Source organism: Pseudopodoces humilis, chromosome 11 (genome assembly GCF_049639895.1).
Source record: "Pseudopodoces humilis isolate 2021_Gansu_Grassland_sample_001 chromosome 11, ASM4963989v1, whole genome shotgun sequence".
In the NCBI taxonomy this organism is placed as follows: domain Eukaryota; kingdom Metazoa; phylum Chordata; class Aves; order Passeriformes; family Paridae; genus Pseudopodoces; species Pseudopodoces humilis.
Genome location: NC_142210.1, coordinates 2,890,800 through 2,909,316, shown reverse-complemented (window position 1 = coordinate 2,909,316; position 18,517 = coordinate 2,890,800). Strand labels below are relative to the sequence as shown.

The 18,517-nt window shown below is 48.2% G+C and overlaps 1 protein-coding gene across 1 annotated transcript; it reads right to left on the bottom strand.

Moving 5' to 3' along the window:
• Window positions 1-13,569: 13,569 nt before the first annotated feature.
• On the bottom strand, window positions 13,570-15,201 carry LOC102113770 (transcription cofactor HES-6-like). Its single transcript, XM_088061089.1, is given in 5 exon segments — window positions 13,570-14,710; window positions 14,712-14,768; window positions 14,771-14,863; window positions 14,939-15,025; window positions 15,104-15,201. Coding segments are annotated over 5 exon segments (747 nt in total). The 5' UTR covers window positions 15,170-15,201; the 3' UTR covers window positions 13,570-14,266.
• Between the last annotated feature and the right edge of the window lie 3,316 nt (window positions 15,202-18,517).

Here is an 18,517-nt window from a genome sequence, read left to right as displayed (position 1 = left end):
GTTGCCTTTTTCTTCCTTGAGGCTTCTACTCCAAGTAAGAAGTCAGAACATGTGCTTTACTGATGCTGTGTGAACTGGTATTTCAAACTCTGGCTTCCTGTCCTGGAGTCAAATTGCTGCCAGCTTTTCTGACCTCTAAGTTTAGTGGTCACATGGAAGATGAAATCTTTATATTGAGGAGTTGTTCTGAAATCCTGTGCACATTTCCTGGAAGAGCACGTGCAGCGGGCTCTGTGTTGTTCTGATCTGCCAGAGGACACCTTCCTTGTGCTTTCTGCTTTATTCCATGTGAGCTTTTGCAGGGGTGGCTTAGGGACAGAGAATTCAGTTATGCCCCTTGGATTTATTCTGTATTTTCAGAGTTTCAGTGATTTTCAGTCTTCTGTCGAGGTATGAGGTATTGTCTTTGAAGATTGCTGAAACTTTCCAAGCTGGAGTGCTTCCCTGTTCATGTTTAATTATCTGGTGAGTTGGAGCAGTGCTGAGCTCAGGGCTTGGACTCCTCCTGTTCAGAAGGGACTCAGTTTACGAGACCTTCATTATCTCTTTTTTCCCATGGCTGTGTTTTGAGAGGTTTGTGGAAATTTTTAAACAGAGCAAGCTAGTACAAGCCCTGCTTTGGTCATAAAGGACCCAGAAACTTCTGTGAGCTGCACAGTCGGAGTGTTTGGGTACCACAGGCTCAGCACACGGGTGAGCTGCCTTCACACCAAGGGCAGAATGTCGTGCACTTCACTGGCTGCATTTTAAAACATGCTTGTTGAACACGTCATCCAAGCCCCTTTGCAGTCCTCTGAATTAACCCTGAATTGGTGGGCAGGTCTGTGTCTGTCTGCAAACACTTCTGTCCTCACAGCATCGGCTCCTGGCTCAGGTGAACACGCAGAGGAGAGATGTGTGGTGGAGCTTTGGCAGATCTCCAAACCTGAGTGTCACCCCCCTGTGCCACTCCACAGGTGCTGGCATTTGGATTCCAGTTCTGATAACAAGAGCCTTGGGTGCTGCTGCTGGGATAAACTACCTGGTGGTGTTTCACTCTTATTTCTGCTTTTGGTAATTTCTTTTTGTTCAGCTGTGAATGTAATGAGAATACGAGTTAAACGTGACTTCAGGCATTCATGTACCCCTCCTTGGTGAGGTATCTTCTGTCAGCACGCGGAGCCAGGAGCTTGCAGAGCTGTTGGGAGGAGCCTTTGTCCGAGTTTTTCCCACCTCAGCAGCCCCTAGATGTCACTGGTGTCCTGGGATTATCTTTGGCAGCATTTCCATCATTTTTTGTCTTTCTTCAGCTTCTTGTGTGTTGGGGCTGGTGAGTTTGCCATGACATTATTTGATGGGAAGTGAAAGCTCTGTGGCTTGAATTTCAAATAAGATGATGGGAAAATTCATACTGAGGAGCTGTTGGCCCAACGACAGTGAATGCAAACATAAGCTCTGCTTGGAAAAGGGAAACAGACTGCTGAAAGCATCAGGTTTTAGTCCACTTAACAGCTGTCATGAATTTAGAGGTGAAAAAAGATGCTGTTCTTACTGAGAATCAAGATCCTTAATGGTTATTTTGTCTCTAAGAAGAGTGGAAAGAACCCAAGGCATTGATAAACCTCTGACCCAAAAAAAGAATGTGGTAAAATGAGTTGCATGTTTCTGGCAAAGTAACAAACAGATGACTTGAAGGAGGATAAGGTTTGTAGGTGTAACTCCCAGAAATTCCACTGTTGAACTGATCACAAGGAGCTTAAGAAATTTTCCCAGTGTATTGAACAAGGTAATGAACAGCTCAGAAACTCCTTTTCCTCAGGGGCTGTGGAAGAGGACCTTGTTTCCAGGGGCAGGACACAAGGTGTCTTACAGCTTTGTCTCTGCTTCACTGAAACAACTTAAAATGCCAAACAAAAAAATAAACCCAAACTTCTCCAGGCTTTCCAAGTGGAAAAGCAACATAAGACTGGGTAGAAACTGAGGCAACTGAACTCTGAAATCCCGGATATTTCTCTGGGTATCTGCTGATAAATCACGAGCTCCACCAGCTGTGTGTGTGCTGGGGTTTCACTGCCCAGCACTCCTGGCTCTCACAGACAGAGAAGTCATGAACAGTGTTTGACCTCAGTGGATAATACAGAGTATGGAAACACTTGCCACTCAGAGAGAAAATGCTTTTTAGCTGAAGGACACGTTGTGAAAGAGGCCCCTCCTGAGGCAGGTGGCATTGCTGAGGGATGTGCAGGGTGGGGACAATGCTGTCTGTGTAGTGCAGGAAGGGAAAATGAGCATCTGCTGGAGCTGGGGTGAAAGGTTTGGTGGGGCAGCCACTACACCCTCAGCCCTAGAGGGATGTACTGCTTTGCACTTCATTTGTTTTCATGTTTTGGAGACAAATAAAAGAGTGAATCCAAATTTCCCGGTATTCCAGGATTTGTCAAGGGGTACTTCTCACTCCTCAGTCTGCAGTAGAACAGGATATAGTGAATTTACTACTCTCTTTAAATTGTTAGAGTGGTCTAAAAGTAAACTGCTTGTGTTGCTGTTGCACTGCCTGCTTCAGAAATTCTAATTCTGTCCAAGAATTTATTGGCTATGCTTTTCCTTTTTAAAAAACCTGACCACTGCTTGTCTAAGGTAAGGTCTACTGCTTTCCCTTCTGTTGTCACCAGCTGCCTCCCTCGGAAATCTGCAGCCTTTTTGCACAGGGTGCTGGCTAAATTCAGCAAATGTACTTTTCTAATTGGCTGTAATCTTTAATTAGCTCAGCTCCAGGAAGCAGAAGAAGGGTTGGGTGTGTGAGCTGTGCCTGCCCTGCTCTGGTTTGGAGAGCCCTGGGGCTGGAGCAGCTCCTTTTGGAGGAGCCTGGTGGGCTCAGCTCCTCCAGGTCCCAGGTGAGTGCAGGGGTGGTACATGGAATTTTCACCAATGATTTAACCTGGGCCATCTGTCCCTTCTGTTTGCTGCCACTTCTGTTCCTCCCCAGCGTTTTAAGTGTTTGTAGTTTTGCCGGGAGTGGATAAAGACGGAGGTTGACACATGAAATAGGCTCAGGATTTGCTTTGTTCTTGTGTTAATAAACTTCTCTCACCTCCTTTTAACTTCAGCCTCAGTTTTGAACACTGGCAGATCTGTCCTCACATATTTTGGAAAACTATTCTTTCATGGTTCAATTGCGTTTCTGAACTTGGTAAAAACCAGGGGTTTCTGATGAAAATGGTTAATTAAATTGCAGAGTAACAACTCTGTGCTGAGCAGTACCTGCAATGCAGAAGTACTGTCTTTTACAGCCCTAAAATACGTAGTTTGTTTCTGCAGCAATACAGGATGGTAGGAAATAAAATCATGTTATTTTTCTCTTGCAGTGAGAGAACACATGTAATTTCCTATACCAACCAGTGTATTTCAGTATCAAATGGTGTGGAAGTGAACCATTTTGTATTTTCCATTGTTCAGTGCAATAGCTATTTTCTAGTGTAGTTTCTCTTCCTGTTTAGGCTAAATGAGGTTTCAATTTACTTAAAAAAAAAAAAAATCTCCAGGAAATAATGGAGTTGGAAAAAAAAACCCCAGTCTGCCTCAGGGCATGGAAAACCCAGGAATGACCTGGGATGGCTACAGGAGGAGCTTTGGAGTGCTGGGCTCAATAACAAACCCAGGGCCTGGGGCCAAGCAATTCTGTATTGCAATTTGTGCAATAAATGCATGTGCATAAAGCATATGGCGTGCCACAAAGCGGGCAGCAGCGACAATGGCAGGAATGTGGCCATCGGGAGTTATTTCCAGGCTCTATATGCAGTTGTCTTTACAAACCTCCTCCTTTTTTGTGTTGTGCAGAGCTGCTGCCCGCCTGTGAATAGGGGAGATTCTGTCCCAGCTGCTCGGAGCAGGGCTGGGAGGGGAGGGGAGCTGGGCAGAACCTTCTGTTCACATCTCATTCCTAGGGAGATGCCTCTTCCTAAACCCCACATCCCTGAGGACAGCAAAACTGCTCGCTCCTGCTTGCCGTGAAGTTCTTTTGCCTCCCTCCCTTTTAGAGACAAAGCCAAGTAGAAATATATTTATTTTAGAATTGAGCTGAAATTTTTTAACTGCCAAAGCTACGTGGCAATACCGAATGATTCCCACATTGTGCAAAGAACTGGGAAATTCTTCCATTGTCCTAAGCTTCCACTGTCTTTTAGTATGCAAAAATATGGTTACTAAACTCTTCAGTAAAGGCTTCTGAAGCTTTGGATGTAGTCAGGCAGTGAATTTCATATTATTTTAGTAATAATTACTTTGCATTACATGAGCAGTGAATTTAAATAAGTTCAGCTATAAAGACCTGATTAGGAACACACATATGAACAACATTGTTTTATTAGTCCTGCCAGCCCCCTAAAATACCTGCTCTGTATGTGCTCTACCATTATGAGGTGATGCTTAAGTCTTAAATTTTAATTGAATTTTCAGGGATTTCTGGCTTGGATTTTTAAGGAAAATCTGTTTGTTTATTTGGCCCTTTTTGTTTGTTTGTTTCTTTTTTTCTTTTTTTGTCTGACAGTCTCTTGGCTATCAGGTGGGATAAAGGTATCTGTATCTCAATCTGAGAAAACCATTTATAGCCTCACATCGATTTTGTGGCAGAATGATATAAATTGAACAGACTGCATACTGGAAATGGTTTTACAGGTTTCACTTGCTGACAGAATTAGTTTGATGAAGTGATATATGACTGCCTTTACCACCTCATTTAGTGTTCACAGGCCTGTGAAGTTTATGGTGTTACTTCTCACTCATTACAGAGACGAGCTGAGAGAAATCTGTATTATCTGTAGTGTTCCCAGGAGTGTGGGTGCAGGAGCCTTCCCCAAATTCTGCAGACTTTATACACACACACAATGGTGACTTGAAGCTGGTTGCCAAAACTTAGGGTGATTAAATTGCTGTAATTAAATGTATCCCCAGCCTCCCAAGCGTTGTTTCTGTGCTGCTAAGGCTGCTATATAAGGCTGGGGTTGAGCTGTGACACCTGGGCTATATATAGAAGGTGACAGCTTGCTGCTCTTGGGAACATTTGGGTTCTTGCACTCTGGTTTGTGACTTCCATGAAAGAATTGGAGGAAGAGGATAATAACAGCTCCAAAGGGCACTGCTGCTTTGAGACTGCTTAACACTGCCTTTTTAAAAATAGTTTTATCCACAGCAAAACATGATTTTTCTTTATTTGGATGAGATGCAAGGGCTCCTTGTCAGAGAGAATTTGAGAAAGAACAAAGATGAATCGCTCTTAAGGCTTGAGGATGTTTGGACATTTAGGAACGGTTTAATTGAATGGAAGTGAGAAGTTGTTAAAATACAGGCAGAAAAGACAGACACGGGGTTAAATCTGTGTGCATCTATAATCTGTGACCATAACAAAGGAGAAAGCTGTCAAAACAGGGAAGGTTGGAATTGCCCTGTGTCTAGACAAAAAAAAATAAAAAACAAATTTGAGCAAGACAGAGAAAAGTGATGTTTAGAGCTTTTAGCAAAAGAAGTTACAGCTGCAGAACCCAATCCCATGAAGGGCTGTGTTTGTCTGGGCTAAGCTGCATTGTCAGATCAATACAGATCTGAGCTCTGTAGCATGAGTCAAATCAAAATTGTCTGTCCAGACACTTTAGATTTTGGGTTCTTTGAAAACCAAACCCCAGATAATAAATTGGGCTGCTTGAATCTCTTTGCAGCATTATTCAGAAAAATGTCTAAAATATCATTGTCCAAAGAGTTCCTTAATATCAAATGTTCTCTGAAAACAAAGCCAGTAAGTACAAAACATGTATAAAATGCTACTCTTTTGTTCCAGGGGAAGGCCAGGGGAAGTGGAGCCCTTCCTCTTTGGAAGGTGTGTGTTTGATTTGGTGCTGCTCAGATGCCATGGTGACAGGCACTGCAGAAAACAAACCCCGAGCACCAGGTGGGCTCTCCCTCCTCTCCAGTTCCCATTTCCCTGCCCATTACCAAGGTCCTAACAGGAGAGACAGCAACGTTGAAGGCTCATGTGTTTTAGCATCAAAAAGGACCAGAGGTCAAAACCTTGTCATTTGAGCCAGAAAGCCAAATCTCTGTAGGATTCTGCAACATTTCTAGGGGGGATGCAGTGGGAGCAGCACTTTTGGTTTGGTTTCTCACCAACAAGAAATGAAGGAAAGGTGAAGACAGCACACTCAATGGAGACTTTGTCACAAACTGTTAGGTTTTCCCAGAAGTGGTGGGGAAAACTGGGATCCACAGCTGAAGCTCTTCCTGCTCAGGCAGCCACCGCTGCGTTCTCGTGGCAAGGAGCTGTGTCCCAGGTGTCACCCTGCGCTCAGTGACTGGAGATGCTGCTCTGGAAAAGTGACAGAAGGTCTGCCAGACCAAAGAATCCACCTGTCTGTGTCCACAAGATCTAGAAGTGCCTGGCATGGACTCTAATACCTTCAAGGAGGGAGGTAACACCTGGGAATTCCCGTGGTGTTGCCAGCACTGCAGGAATCCCTTTTCCCAGGGCAGGCAGTAGGGATGCAAGCATTCTGCTTGGTGGGGGAAGGGGAAGAACAAAAACCCACAACCAAACCAAAGAATGCTTGAATACATGCAACTTTTTTTTTTTTTTCCCTGATCTACTTATTTTGCATGACATGGATTATGTTTGTTTGCATATTTCATTTTCCATCTGGCCCACGTCATTTGCATCTATTTATTTTCAATGCACGTATGTGGCCGAGTCAGAGTGGTCATTGCTAGGCTGATCAAGGAGAACCCTTCCCTCCAGTGTTCAGTGTTGGGTGGGACTTAACAAATCTGTTTGGGTGACCAAATGGAGCAGGGAGAGTTTATGCATCTGTCATTCACCCACCAACACTTGCTCTTCATGGAAGACCTTAGTGATCCATGCAGTACCTGGGTCTCGTCATATCTGAGTCATAGGAGACTTGAGAATGTAAAATTTGAGGAGGCTTTTTCAGTTGAGTGAGCCAGTTAGGCAGTAACACTCCACCTTGAGAGACAAGGGAGCAGTTGTCCTTTAATGGAATTCTGGAGTTAAATTCAAGAGTGCCTGGCAGCAGACTACATCCTGGGAAACTGAAATTTTGCTTGTTTTGAATGTCCTCACTTGAATTTCATATATGATGCAAATTAAAGTGCAAGAAAACATTGGCTTGATTCAACAGCAGTGGCTGGCAGCAAGAGCCTTGATTTTAGGGAAGATTTGACAGTTCTGAGAGGTCAGCAGATGCTCTGGCCCTACAGATTCATTCTCCCTTGTAGCCCAAATAACAGTTCTTTAGTCCCTTTCCCTTCTCCTTTGCCCCTTGCATCTCTGTGCTATGAAATGATTGATTGTAACAGCTGTAAATTGGTGTGTGACTGTATAAACCACAAAAAAATACATGGAAGTTGTTGGTAAATTCTGCTTTTATTGCCTTTCCCTCCAAGAAACCCTGAGATAATACTTCACCCTTCTTTGTATAGCTCTTGACAGAACTAAACAAGAGCAAACTATGAATTGTTCTTGGCTGAAATTATAACAAGTTGCACATCAGCAGAATGCTTTTGTTTCATCTTTTAAAAAGCAAAAATAAATCCCAAGGTGTTAAAGCAAGCAGGTACATATTGCTGCATGTCCTCCCAGGAAATGCAGCCAATTCTAGCAAAAAGCTGACAGATAAGAATTTGGTTAGTGGTTTTTGTTTGCTTTTCTTTTTAAAGGGGCTCAGGGAGTAGATTAAAATTTCAGCACCAGTGCTTCTGGGAAGGAACAGGGCTGGGAACTGAGTCCTGAGTAAGCACAGAGCAGCATTAGGGAGCTGGGGGGTTGTGTTGTGTTTCCCTTTTGCTGCTGGAGTTTTGTAGCCAAGGAGGGACGCTCTGGCTCGGTGCTGCCTGAGAGGATGTGAATCATTTTTCCTGCTTCCTGTAGCAGCTGAAAGTGCAGAGTGTCCCTCTGCTCCTGAGCCACCATGGTCACTGTGTGGTCCCACTGCAGCTGGGGGTGGCAAGCCCATTGATGCCTCAGGATTTTGGCTTTTATATTTTTCAGACCCTGAACTGTTTTAGGGTGTAACCCTAAAGCTCCGTGGCCTGTCAGCCCCTGTTCTCCCATTTTATTCAGACAAAACAATTCCTCCGGGCCTGGAAGCCAAGGACACCCCACAGCCTCAGCCCCAAGGGATGTAAACAGCAATAAATTGGGGGGAACAAACTGGGGGTAAATGACTTCATTAGCTGCAGCTGTAATTGGAGCATTAACCCCTGAGATGGAAATGGACCAAACTTGTAATTGTCTGAGAAACTTGTGACCATCTTCCAGCTTGGGTGCAGCCTCTGGGAGGTTTCTGACTGCCCAAGGTGTGCCTGTTGAAGGCCTTCAATAAACACCCACTGTATTCTCTTAACTCTGTCCAGCCCCTGCTCTGGGGATCCATCCCAAGGCATCAGCTGCAGGTGTGATGTGGGACTCCCTGTGCTCTTTAAAACCTCTCTGAGACCAAGCGCATTTGGGAGCTTTCCAAATTCTGTCACTTTCTATAAAGTTTTCTGGGAAACAAAGGACATCCTGGGCACTCTGGAGAGGTTCCCTAAGGCTCCTGAGGAGTCTTGAGCTTCACGGAGTGCATGTGTTGGCTTAGTAAGAAACACTGCTTCAGCTGAGGGATTAATGGGTGGGGGACTTGCAGCTGCTTGGGGAGTAGCAGCTCCTCAGTAGAGATTTGCTCCAGAATCCCAGATTTTGGTAAGAAGCTGTGTGCTCCCTCTGCCTGGATGTGGGGATTCAATTACACCCATTTTCTGACCCGTTAATCTGCTCCTGTGAATGACAGAGAGAATCTGGAGCAGGATTACATGTGTAGTCTCAGGCTCCTGGTGCTGTGCAGGCCTCTGCTGAGGATCTGTGGAGCAGGAAAGGAGCCCGAGCACGTTGTTTTGGCAAGTGGGAGTGTGTAGGTAGATACTACCAACACTGGGTCAGCCGTGAGTAATGAGGCCACCGAGGCTGGTTGTAAACATCAAGTGACATTTGCAGGCCCAAAGGAGGCAAATTCACTCACCTTGTGTGGCTGAGTTCTTGGTGAGACGTGTGGGTGCTGTGAACAACCTTTCCCCACTGGTGGAAGAGTTTGATGGGGCTGATGTGTCTCTTCTGGGCTTCCCCTCTTTCTCAGTATGAGGAACTTATGATGGAACTGATGATCCACTAATGTGTGGAATTTATGATTACAAAACCTGTTGCATGGTGACAGTGGAAGGGGTTTCGTAGTGACCTTGCTCAGCACAGGCTGGTGAACTTGTTTTAGGATAGGAAGATTGGAAGTCTGAAGTTTTGTGTGGAAAGCCCAAAACACAGCCAGGCTTCCCCAGGGACCAGGAGAAGCTGAAACCGACTGAGGAACTCCTGGGTGGGCACACAGGCTCTGGGGATGGCCAGTAATGTCCCTTCCCTCTCAGGTGACACAGCTACATCATTTTAAGGATGCTTTAGGCTGTGCCTCTGTGGTGATGATTTTAAATTAGAGTGCCCTGCTTTGTACTTAAATGGTGCAGGAGCTTTGCAGAGCTCAGCTGAGGGTGAATGAATCTGTGCAATTCCTGAAGTGAATGCAGGCTCGAAAACGCCTTGGTCTGAGCTTTCTCAGACACAAAGAAAACTACTCCCCTTGTTTTCCACTAATATTTCAGGCACAGACCAATGCAAAAACTATAAAACCACAAACTGAGTTAATTTTACATTTAAGAAATCCAAGGCCAGAAGGGATCAGTTAATATAATTACTTGTATGATGTTGTGTAACTAAGTAGCTTTTGTTTGGAACCAAAGAAACTTGTATTTGCTTTTGGAAATATATTCTGTCTCACTTGACATTAAAAGGAAATTCATTACTTCTTCCAGAGTCTAATTTCAATCCTTTTCCTTCTCATTACAGATAATCTGGACCTACTATCTAGGTCTTGGCACTTAAGGCTCTACTTTACTGGCTTAAAAGACTTCTTGAAGCCATGAGTTCCTCAGCTGCTGAGCTGTAGAATGTGTCATGCAATATAGGCAGCGTAACTAATCACCCTCAGTCATCATCTTGTTTAACTGAATTAGCTTAAGGCCTCATGCTCTGAGGTTTATTTTCATGTCTGAGTGTTTTCTGAACCAGCTTGGATTTTTTTTTTAACCTCCTTAAAATGCAGTGCAATGAATTTCACTTGCTGAAAATGTATATATAATAAATGTATATAATGAAATGCTAATATTGTGTAGGGAGCTAAAATACCATGGAATGAGACTCTTTTTCCTCCTTTGCTTTTCCTTTATCTTGGCTTATGAGAGGCCTAAAGGGGACAATTTAGAGACACTGTCCATTTAGATAGCTGTGCACTCAGGAATTTGGTAGAGGATGCAACTTGGAACAAGGCATCTCACAAAAAAAAAAAAAAAAAAAAAAAGATAAAAAAAAGAGATTGTTCTCATCTCCAGAGAAAAGAGCAAGTGACTTGGACAAAAGTTTGGGTGTGTTCCAGCATCTGAACATGGGAGCTGTAAAAGGAGGAGCAGTCAGGACTGGAGAGCTGCTGCTGTGAGAGTGTGCAGACCTGTGCTTGGACATGGGCCCAAAAATGGGGAAATCCTGAACCTGGGCTCCAGCAGCTGGAGCTGTCAGGAGTGGGTGGCCCCTTGGGGATGTGGAGTTGTTGCTGTGGAGAGTTTAGCACAACGGGGCAGGACTCTGGCTGCCAGGATTAACCAACACTCACTCCAGCACCTCTCATAGGAACAAATCCTCTTTTTTTGTGACTTTTTTGGTACCATTCTGCTAACAGCAGCATCGTGGATGGTAAGAAATGTAAACTGTGTTACAGACAGGAGCCAATTGCCTGCTTAGCAGGGATTTCCTGCATGATATCTGTGCACCCCCAGACCTGCTGCTGAGGCCTGGGTTGGTTTTTTCTTCTGTCATTTTAATTGGAATAGAAACTGAGACGTTCATTTGGAGAGGGAGACTCTGCAGAGAGCTGTAGGATACTTACTAGTGGGAGATGAAAGAAGATGTAAGTCGATTGGTGTGATTTAAAAGCTTGATCTTGTCTGCTGGCCAGAGGCTCTGATAAAAAACCTGGTACATGTAGGGAAGAGGCTTCAACTCCAGGTCCTCCCAGCTGATCCAGTCTAACAAGGAGCATTTTTCCCTTGTAACAGGTGTGAGTGACATGCAAAGAGAGGGGAAAATGAGCCCTTCTTTCTGTTATTCTCCACCTGCATATCAAACGAGAGGAGTCTTTTTAGAATGCTGCCTCTCTCCTTTTACAAGGCACTGCACTGTCAGATCAGATGGTCTGTCTGTATTACTTTGGAATGGAAAAGAATAAAGGCAGTTTCTATAAAGAAGGACTTGAAAAGTCTTCCCTGGTTTTTCATCAGAGCTGTTGGAAACCTTCCTTCCCCACGCTGCCCCTTTCCCAGTGCCACCCCCAAAATGCTCACCTCTTCCTGCCTTTGTCAGCCAAGTGTCAGATTTGACACCTTTGCAGTAAGGTACAGAAATGCTAATGGACAAATCCAGCAACACCTAATCAGGGGATGTAAACATTCTGTGAACCTAATTTGTGGATGTAAAAAAAAAAAAAAAAAAAAAAAAAGTAATATTTCTAACACATTTCTAAAATACTTTTGACACTATTGGAGAACTCCTCAAAGTACTGTTCTGACCTGGCTTTTCTTGTCAGCCAGAACAGCACTGGTAAGTAAGCTGTAAGCTCAGGGCAAAGGGCTGTATAATGCCCCTGCTCTTCCCCAGCTTTGGGAGAGCAGCTGTCCAGGGGTCCTCACAGCCCCACTGCCTGTTTTCCCTGCAGCAGAGGGAACGGGATGTGCCCAGGTAGGCTCCCCTGGCTGTGGGTAGGGCAGCAGCACAAGCAGGAATGGGAAAAGCAACAGGAGCAGGAAGACCAGCTTTGAGCTTTGGACCATTCTCCAAGGCCAGCAGAGGGAAAGTTGAGCACCACATCTGCAGTGTTGACTTTGCTTCAAGCTGCCCCAATTCCTGGCACTTTTATGTTGACTTTGGGCTGTGTTTCTGTCACCAAAGTGTCAGGATTTGCACTTGCTTTCACAGGAGCATTACTAAGAGCCCTAACACAAGGGCCTTTCTTCTCATGGAGATGAAGCCAAGCCAAGGTGCCTCTGGTGCTCCTGCAGCAGTGGAGAGGCTGCCTGGGGCCAGGCTCAGCCCTGGGTGGCCCTGCTGAAGCCACTGAGCTCAGGCAGGGGCTGAGTGCTGCTGTGAGCCACAGGCTGAGCTGTGCCTGCTGCTGTCACGTTAAGGAACTGGGCTGTGGCTTCAGGCCCCTCTCAGTGCCTTTTCCAGCTGTTAGACATGAGGGGTTCTGGCTGAGCAGGGTCACAAGATGGGGTGAGGGGCTGTGTGTGAACTGGGCTTGGAGTTACAGGGAGCTTTGAACTAAGAGGGGAGACTGACTTATCAAACAAGACGTGAGGCCTGAGGAAAATTGACATAAATAAACCTGGACTTGGGCTGGAGAGGTGCAGCCTCAGTCCCAGAGCTCAACGGGGTGTATGGGGTGTCAGTTTTAGTGCAAGTGTCCCAGGCTTCATTTACACTTCAAACCCCTCACCTCCCTCCCTAAAGCACAAGGGTCACTACAGGGGCTTTCACCTCCCCTCACTCAGCTCATTTTTACCCCTCTCCTCTGGTTCAAAGGGAATTTAGCTCCAAAGGGAGGAGAAGGACCAAACATTCTGATATTTGAACAAGAACACCCACCTCAGGTAAAGAAAATTACAATGGAAAGGCCTTGCCAGTGCTTCACTTTCTATTTTTATCATTCTGTGGGGTTACTAACAAAAGGTACAGGTCTAGTCCCTTGGTCATTGAGTTGCTTCCTTTCTTACTTGCTCTATGTTTGGAAACTTCCATGTATTAAGACATTTTACAATCTCTTTTTTTCCCTCTTCACAACAAAAAGGTATTGTATCACAGAATAACCTGGCATCTCCCCAAAGCAGGAACGGGAAGGGGGTCAAACCTCGTGGATAAGAATGCTGAGGGTCCCCCTCCAAGCCCCCAGAAACATTAAAGAACACTTTCCACACGCACTGCACACTCTTATTCAATGGAGTCCTTTTCTGCTCTCCAACAAAAAAAAAACCAAACAACCCAAAAAGCAAACCACCCCCCTGTGAAGTTATGCCCCAGGACAGGATTTGCCTAGCACTTGTGAAGTTAGGGCTGTGCATGTGTGAGCAATGCCTTCAGATGGCAGAGCAAGTAGAGTAGGTTTGAGACTGGCATCCAGACCAACCAGCCCCAGACTCTGTGGCCCAAGACCAACCTCAGCCAGTATGACCTGGCTCCTGCAATAAACTTAAGTGTCAACTGGAATTGAACAAAAGAAATATTTGAATTCCAACAGTTAAGTTAACAATGCTTAAGTACGAGAATTAAGTGCTTAATTACCAGCATTGTTTCCATTATATAACACATATTGGTGTTAAGAGCCAACAAGAGGGAGCTGTATTTTTAGTGTTTCTAAACGGGTTTGAAGCGCATCACTTTACACAATATACTACACCACGTTGTGAATTCAGGGTTCTTTTTTATTAAAGATTAAAAATAAAAAACATTTGACACCCTAATATACATAAAGTCACAACAAACTCAAGTGTGCTAAAAGCAAAATGTGCATAAAGACACTCATTTCTAAAAGGCACCCTGCCACCAACATCTTTTAAAATGCTTGTCTAATTCCACCGGGTATCTAAGTTTTCTCTCCCTTCCCTAAAGGTGAAACTTCAAACTGCTACCAGGTACAGACGCTACCCCCACTGACATCTCTCAGGGGTCTGTGCTATCACTAGAACGTTTAAAACCGTGCATGCAGACGTAGCTTCAGCTTCTCCGGGAATTGACTATCGTGATGTAAAATGTACAAGGGCTTTTTCTTAAAGGGTAGTGGTGTTTGGGCCACTTCTAAGGGCCAAGAAGAAAGAGACAGGGTTATAAAATAACTGCTGTGTCTCCACCAGAGCTTTGCTACTACAAACCGACTCCCTCCTCCCCCCATCCTCTCGTAAGAACAACCCCTAAAGTTACCAAATGTCACACACGCACGCTCACAGGGATGAAATGTTAACGCGTTCGCTATTAGGCTGTCAGGGTGTGACAGCGTCCGAGTGCCCGAGTCCCGCAGCCACAGCGCTCCCACGGACACGCTGCACACACGGGGCACCCTGCCCTCCCCACAGGCAGCTCCGCGCTGGCTCCTCTCCGCTCTTACCAGGGTCTCCACATGGATCTGGGCGAGCCGGGCGAGGCCAGGCCCTGCGTCTGGGACGCGTCCAGTCCGTCCGTGGAGGTGTGGCCCGGCTCGGCCTCCGCCTCGTCCGAGTCGGAGCAGGTCTCTTCGCTGGGGCAGGGCGAGAGCGCCGGGGCGGGCAGGGCCGGGCCCGGCCGGGCTCCGGCGGGCAGGGCCAGCGCCTCTCCGGCGGGCCAAGGGCCGAGCGCGGGCTCCCCCAAAACGTCCGTGATCGAGTCCGGGCAGCCGCCCTCGCTGAGGGGCATGGACTCCAGCAGGTGGTTGAGCAGCTCGGCCGCCGTGGTGGCGTCGATGCCGGGGCAGCTGGAGACGAAGGTGTGCACCTCGTGCATGCACTGGATGTACCCGGCGGCGAATCGCTCGCTGGCCTCCAGGAGCCGCCGCCCGCCCCCTGCGCCGCGGGGACAGAGAGGGGCGCGGGTGAGGCGCGGCCCGGGCAGGGCCCCCCGCCGCCCCCCGGGCCGGCACTCACCGCGGGCGCGGCGCTCCAGCACGGCCCGCACCCGCCGCACCGTCCGCTCCAGAACCTCTGCGTTCTCCAGCTTCGCCTGAAACTGACCCGGGGCGCCGCGGCCGTCAGCGCGGCCCCGAGCCCCGCCGGCCCCCGCCCCGCCGCGCCGCCGCCTCACCTCGCTGTCGGCCAGCAGCAGCCGCAGCTCCCGCAGGCTCTCGTTGATGCGCGCCCGGCGCTTCTTCTCCACCAGCGGCTTCCTCGTCTGCGGGGACAACAGCGCCGTCAGCCCGTCCACCCCCCCCAGCCCGGCCCCCGCCCGCCGCGGCCCCCGCCCGCTCACCCTCCGGTCGACGTGGGGCTCCGCGCAGCCCTCACCCCGCGGCGAGCGCTCCCCGCCCGGCGCCATGGCCGCGCCACCGCTCGGCTCGCTCCGCGCCGCTACCGCCCGCGCCGCCCTTTTATAGCCCGCGATTTGCATGTCAATGAGCCCATTGGCCGCGGCGCGCGGGCAGCGCCGAGCGTTGGCCGAACGGGCCAATGGAAGCCGCGCGCTTTGTCTGCGGCGGGGCGGGGCCTCGGGGGGCGGGGCCCCGGGAGCGGGACGTGCGGAGCCCCGGCGGCAGCGTGAGGGGCCCGGGGCGGCGGTGAGCCCCAAAGCGGGCCCGGAGCCTCGGCATCGCCGTGCGAGCAGCTTTGGTGCTCGTGGAACGGAGGGCACGGTGGGGCCGGCCAGCTGTCAGCTCTGACCTAGGCGTGAAAGAGTCAGAGCCGTGACCGGGAAGCCGTGGGGCTGAGCAGGCACAGCCGGCCACGGAGCCGTCCTGCCGTGCCCCCGTGGCAGCGGCCGGGGCGGCTCTCGGGGTGTGCGAGCCAGCCCGGGAGGATGCGCTGTTTGCGACGGTGTCGCAGGGCTGTGCGAGGCGCATCCCCTGCCCCGGGGGCTGCTCGCCCGCCCGGTGGCCACGGGCAGCTGGGCCCGGGGCGCTCGGTGCCGGGCCCGGCGCTCCGCAGCCCTCCGCTTCCCCGGCTGAAAGAGCCGGGCGGCTTTGTGCGGGTAACTTGATGCTGATGACAGTTGGCAGCTGCAGTTCCCCCAGCAGACTGAGGCAAATAAAAGCATTAGGGCTCGTCCCCGAGGAGAGCGACAGGTGTTCGCTGCCGCTCCTTTGTTTCCCTGCTTTTATTCTCCTCGCTAATGCATGTCATATTTTTACCGCCCGAGGAAACGGGAACGCGTCCCCCGCTGGAACCGGCGCTGCGGGCGCGGAGCCGCACGCTCCCCTCCCCGAACGTGTCCGGCATCGCTCCCCTCCTGCTCCAGCTTCCTCCTGCTTTGCCTCGCCACGGAAAGCCCTTTGGTTTTCATGCTGCTCATGCGGAGAGGTCTGGCGTGAGCTGGAGCCGCTCAGAGCCGCGGGACGCCCGGTTCCATCAGTTTTTGTGGATCCTCACCTGGATCGGTGCCTGGCGAGTCCCGTGTGCCCCAGCGGGTACCGGTGCTCCGGGAAAGGCCGGGGTGGCTCTCACTTCGGCAGTCTCACTGTTAGAGTTGTTTAACACTGCTTTTCATCTTTAAAGTGCCGTGTAAACCTCCGTGCCCGCGCTGTGCTAGTCCACGTGCGGCAAGAGAGCAGGCTTCGTTTTGTATCGCAATGGACAGGAGATGTTACTTCTCAGAAGAGTGTTTCTGGTGTGGTTTTTTCCTTTTATGTTAAAGCATCAGTGCTTGGGTTTTGTCAGAGTGTCTGTTCAGGTGGTGACAAGTTTCCCTGCACCAGACAGGAGTAGGGTGGGATGTACTGGGGGCTGGATGTCTAAATCTGTCCTTCTGCTTCCCATGCACCGAATTCTCTGTGTACCACAATGTGGAAAGCAGCTCGTTCTTTTTGATGATATAATTAATGGTGGTGTAGTGGTTTAGACTAGCCAGTTTGAGTTTCCTGGCCAACACACCAAATAATGTGGTGGGTTTGGTGCTGACTAAAATCACCAGGGCACTTACTCATTTCTTGCTGTGAGATGTGGATTAGGAGAAGGGCAAAACAGGCTTAAAACTTAAAAGGTGTAAAGAAACTTTATTAACAGGACTATAAGAATAAGAAGCATCAGAATAAAACCTCCAGAACACCTTTCCTCTCGCTGCCTAACTTCTTTCCCAACTGACCATGTAGAGACAAAACCTGGGATGTTAAAGCAGTACCAACTACACAATGTCTTTCATCAGTCCTTGTAAGGAGAGTTTTCTCTTGTCGTGCCATGGAGATTTCTCCACAAGAAACAGTTTTCTCATGGATTTTCATTTCCACGAATAGCAACTGCCCAGGAAAAATTCTGCATCGTGAAATTCCTCCAGTGTTCACAGCCCTCCTAGAGGTGTGTCCATGGCCATAAACTCATGGGGTATTATTTTAAGGATGAGCTGTTCAAAGGCAAAGGTTCTTTTCATCTGTCTCTGTGATCATCTCTGGGAACAGAGGTTTTCTTCTTCTCTCCCTGGGGTCAAAGGGTCTTCATCACTCTCATCTCTCTCTGTTCAAGCATCTCATGGGATCACAGCTACTCCAGCATCTGCTTTGCTTCATTATGGATGCCTCTGCTCACATCTACAGCTTGAATACTTCAGCCCCCCATACTCTCTCATGAATTAAAGGAGATATTTCAGTGTATCATTGTCCATCTCCATGCTACTACCAAAAGAATTTTTCAGCCCAGCACTAAGGCATCTCCTCATCACCTTCCATCCAGGGCTTGACTCTTTCTTTACTGACCTCAAAGTCTTCACGTTGTCTTCTACGTGTCCTTGCTTTGTCTTTTCTCTCACCTGAGGGGAGAATCGTGGCCTACAGATCTCATCTGAGCACTGAAAGGGTCAATATCTCACCCAGGCCTGCAGATGGTTGTTGGCAGTGGCCACAGCAGTCATGGTCTCACCACAGCTCCGTTCCCTTCTGAGTCCAGAAGCAGAGATTTCCCAGATTTATGGTTTTTAAAATGTGGATCTCACAGAGGTGGATCTAATTTCTAAATGGCTCAAAATGCTGTCATTTCTCAGAACTATTGGCCTTAGCTATTGGCCTTTCCCAGGCACAGAGGAAGCTCCCAGCAGCTTCTCTCAGAGAAATCACTTCTGTGGCTGGTTTCTTACTTCTTCCCCAAATGCCAATCAATGCAAAACCAGCACAGCTGGCTAAGCAGAAATGCTGTGTGGACCAGGCCAGGTACAGAACACTTCTGTATTTCAGCAAGTGGAGACACCTGTAGAGACATTCTGTGCCTGGCTGATGCATACCTTAGCCTACCTAAGCAGCAGGGGAAACCACAATTGTAAACAAACTGCAGCAAAGTAATGGGTGTCACAATTTTGAAGGAACAATCTTCATTCTGAACCAAAACTAGGCACCTACGGTCATCAGAGGTGTATAAAGACGCACAAAAGCACACACACATTTGGGAAATGTGCAATAACACACAGTGTATGTAATTGTTGGTAAAAGATGAACTCTAAGCGTCTGTGAGCTTGTTTTCTCTCCAGACAAAGCTCAGCTTTTCATGGAATGGGGGTGAGGGGAGGTGGGTGAACCTGGTTGCTGGCTGGGGTAAAACCAAACCACACCAATATTCATGTATTCACTGCTCAAACAGTGGGGCTAACACTGGTGTAAATGGTGTGCAGTGCCCAAAGCTGCCCAGGCCTCTGCACTGCAAGTGTTTGTAGCAGTTGTGTTTCAGAGATAACTTGGGTTGCAGATGCTGC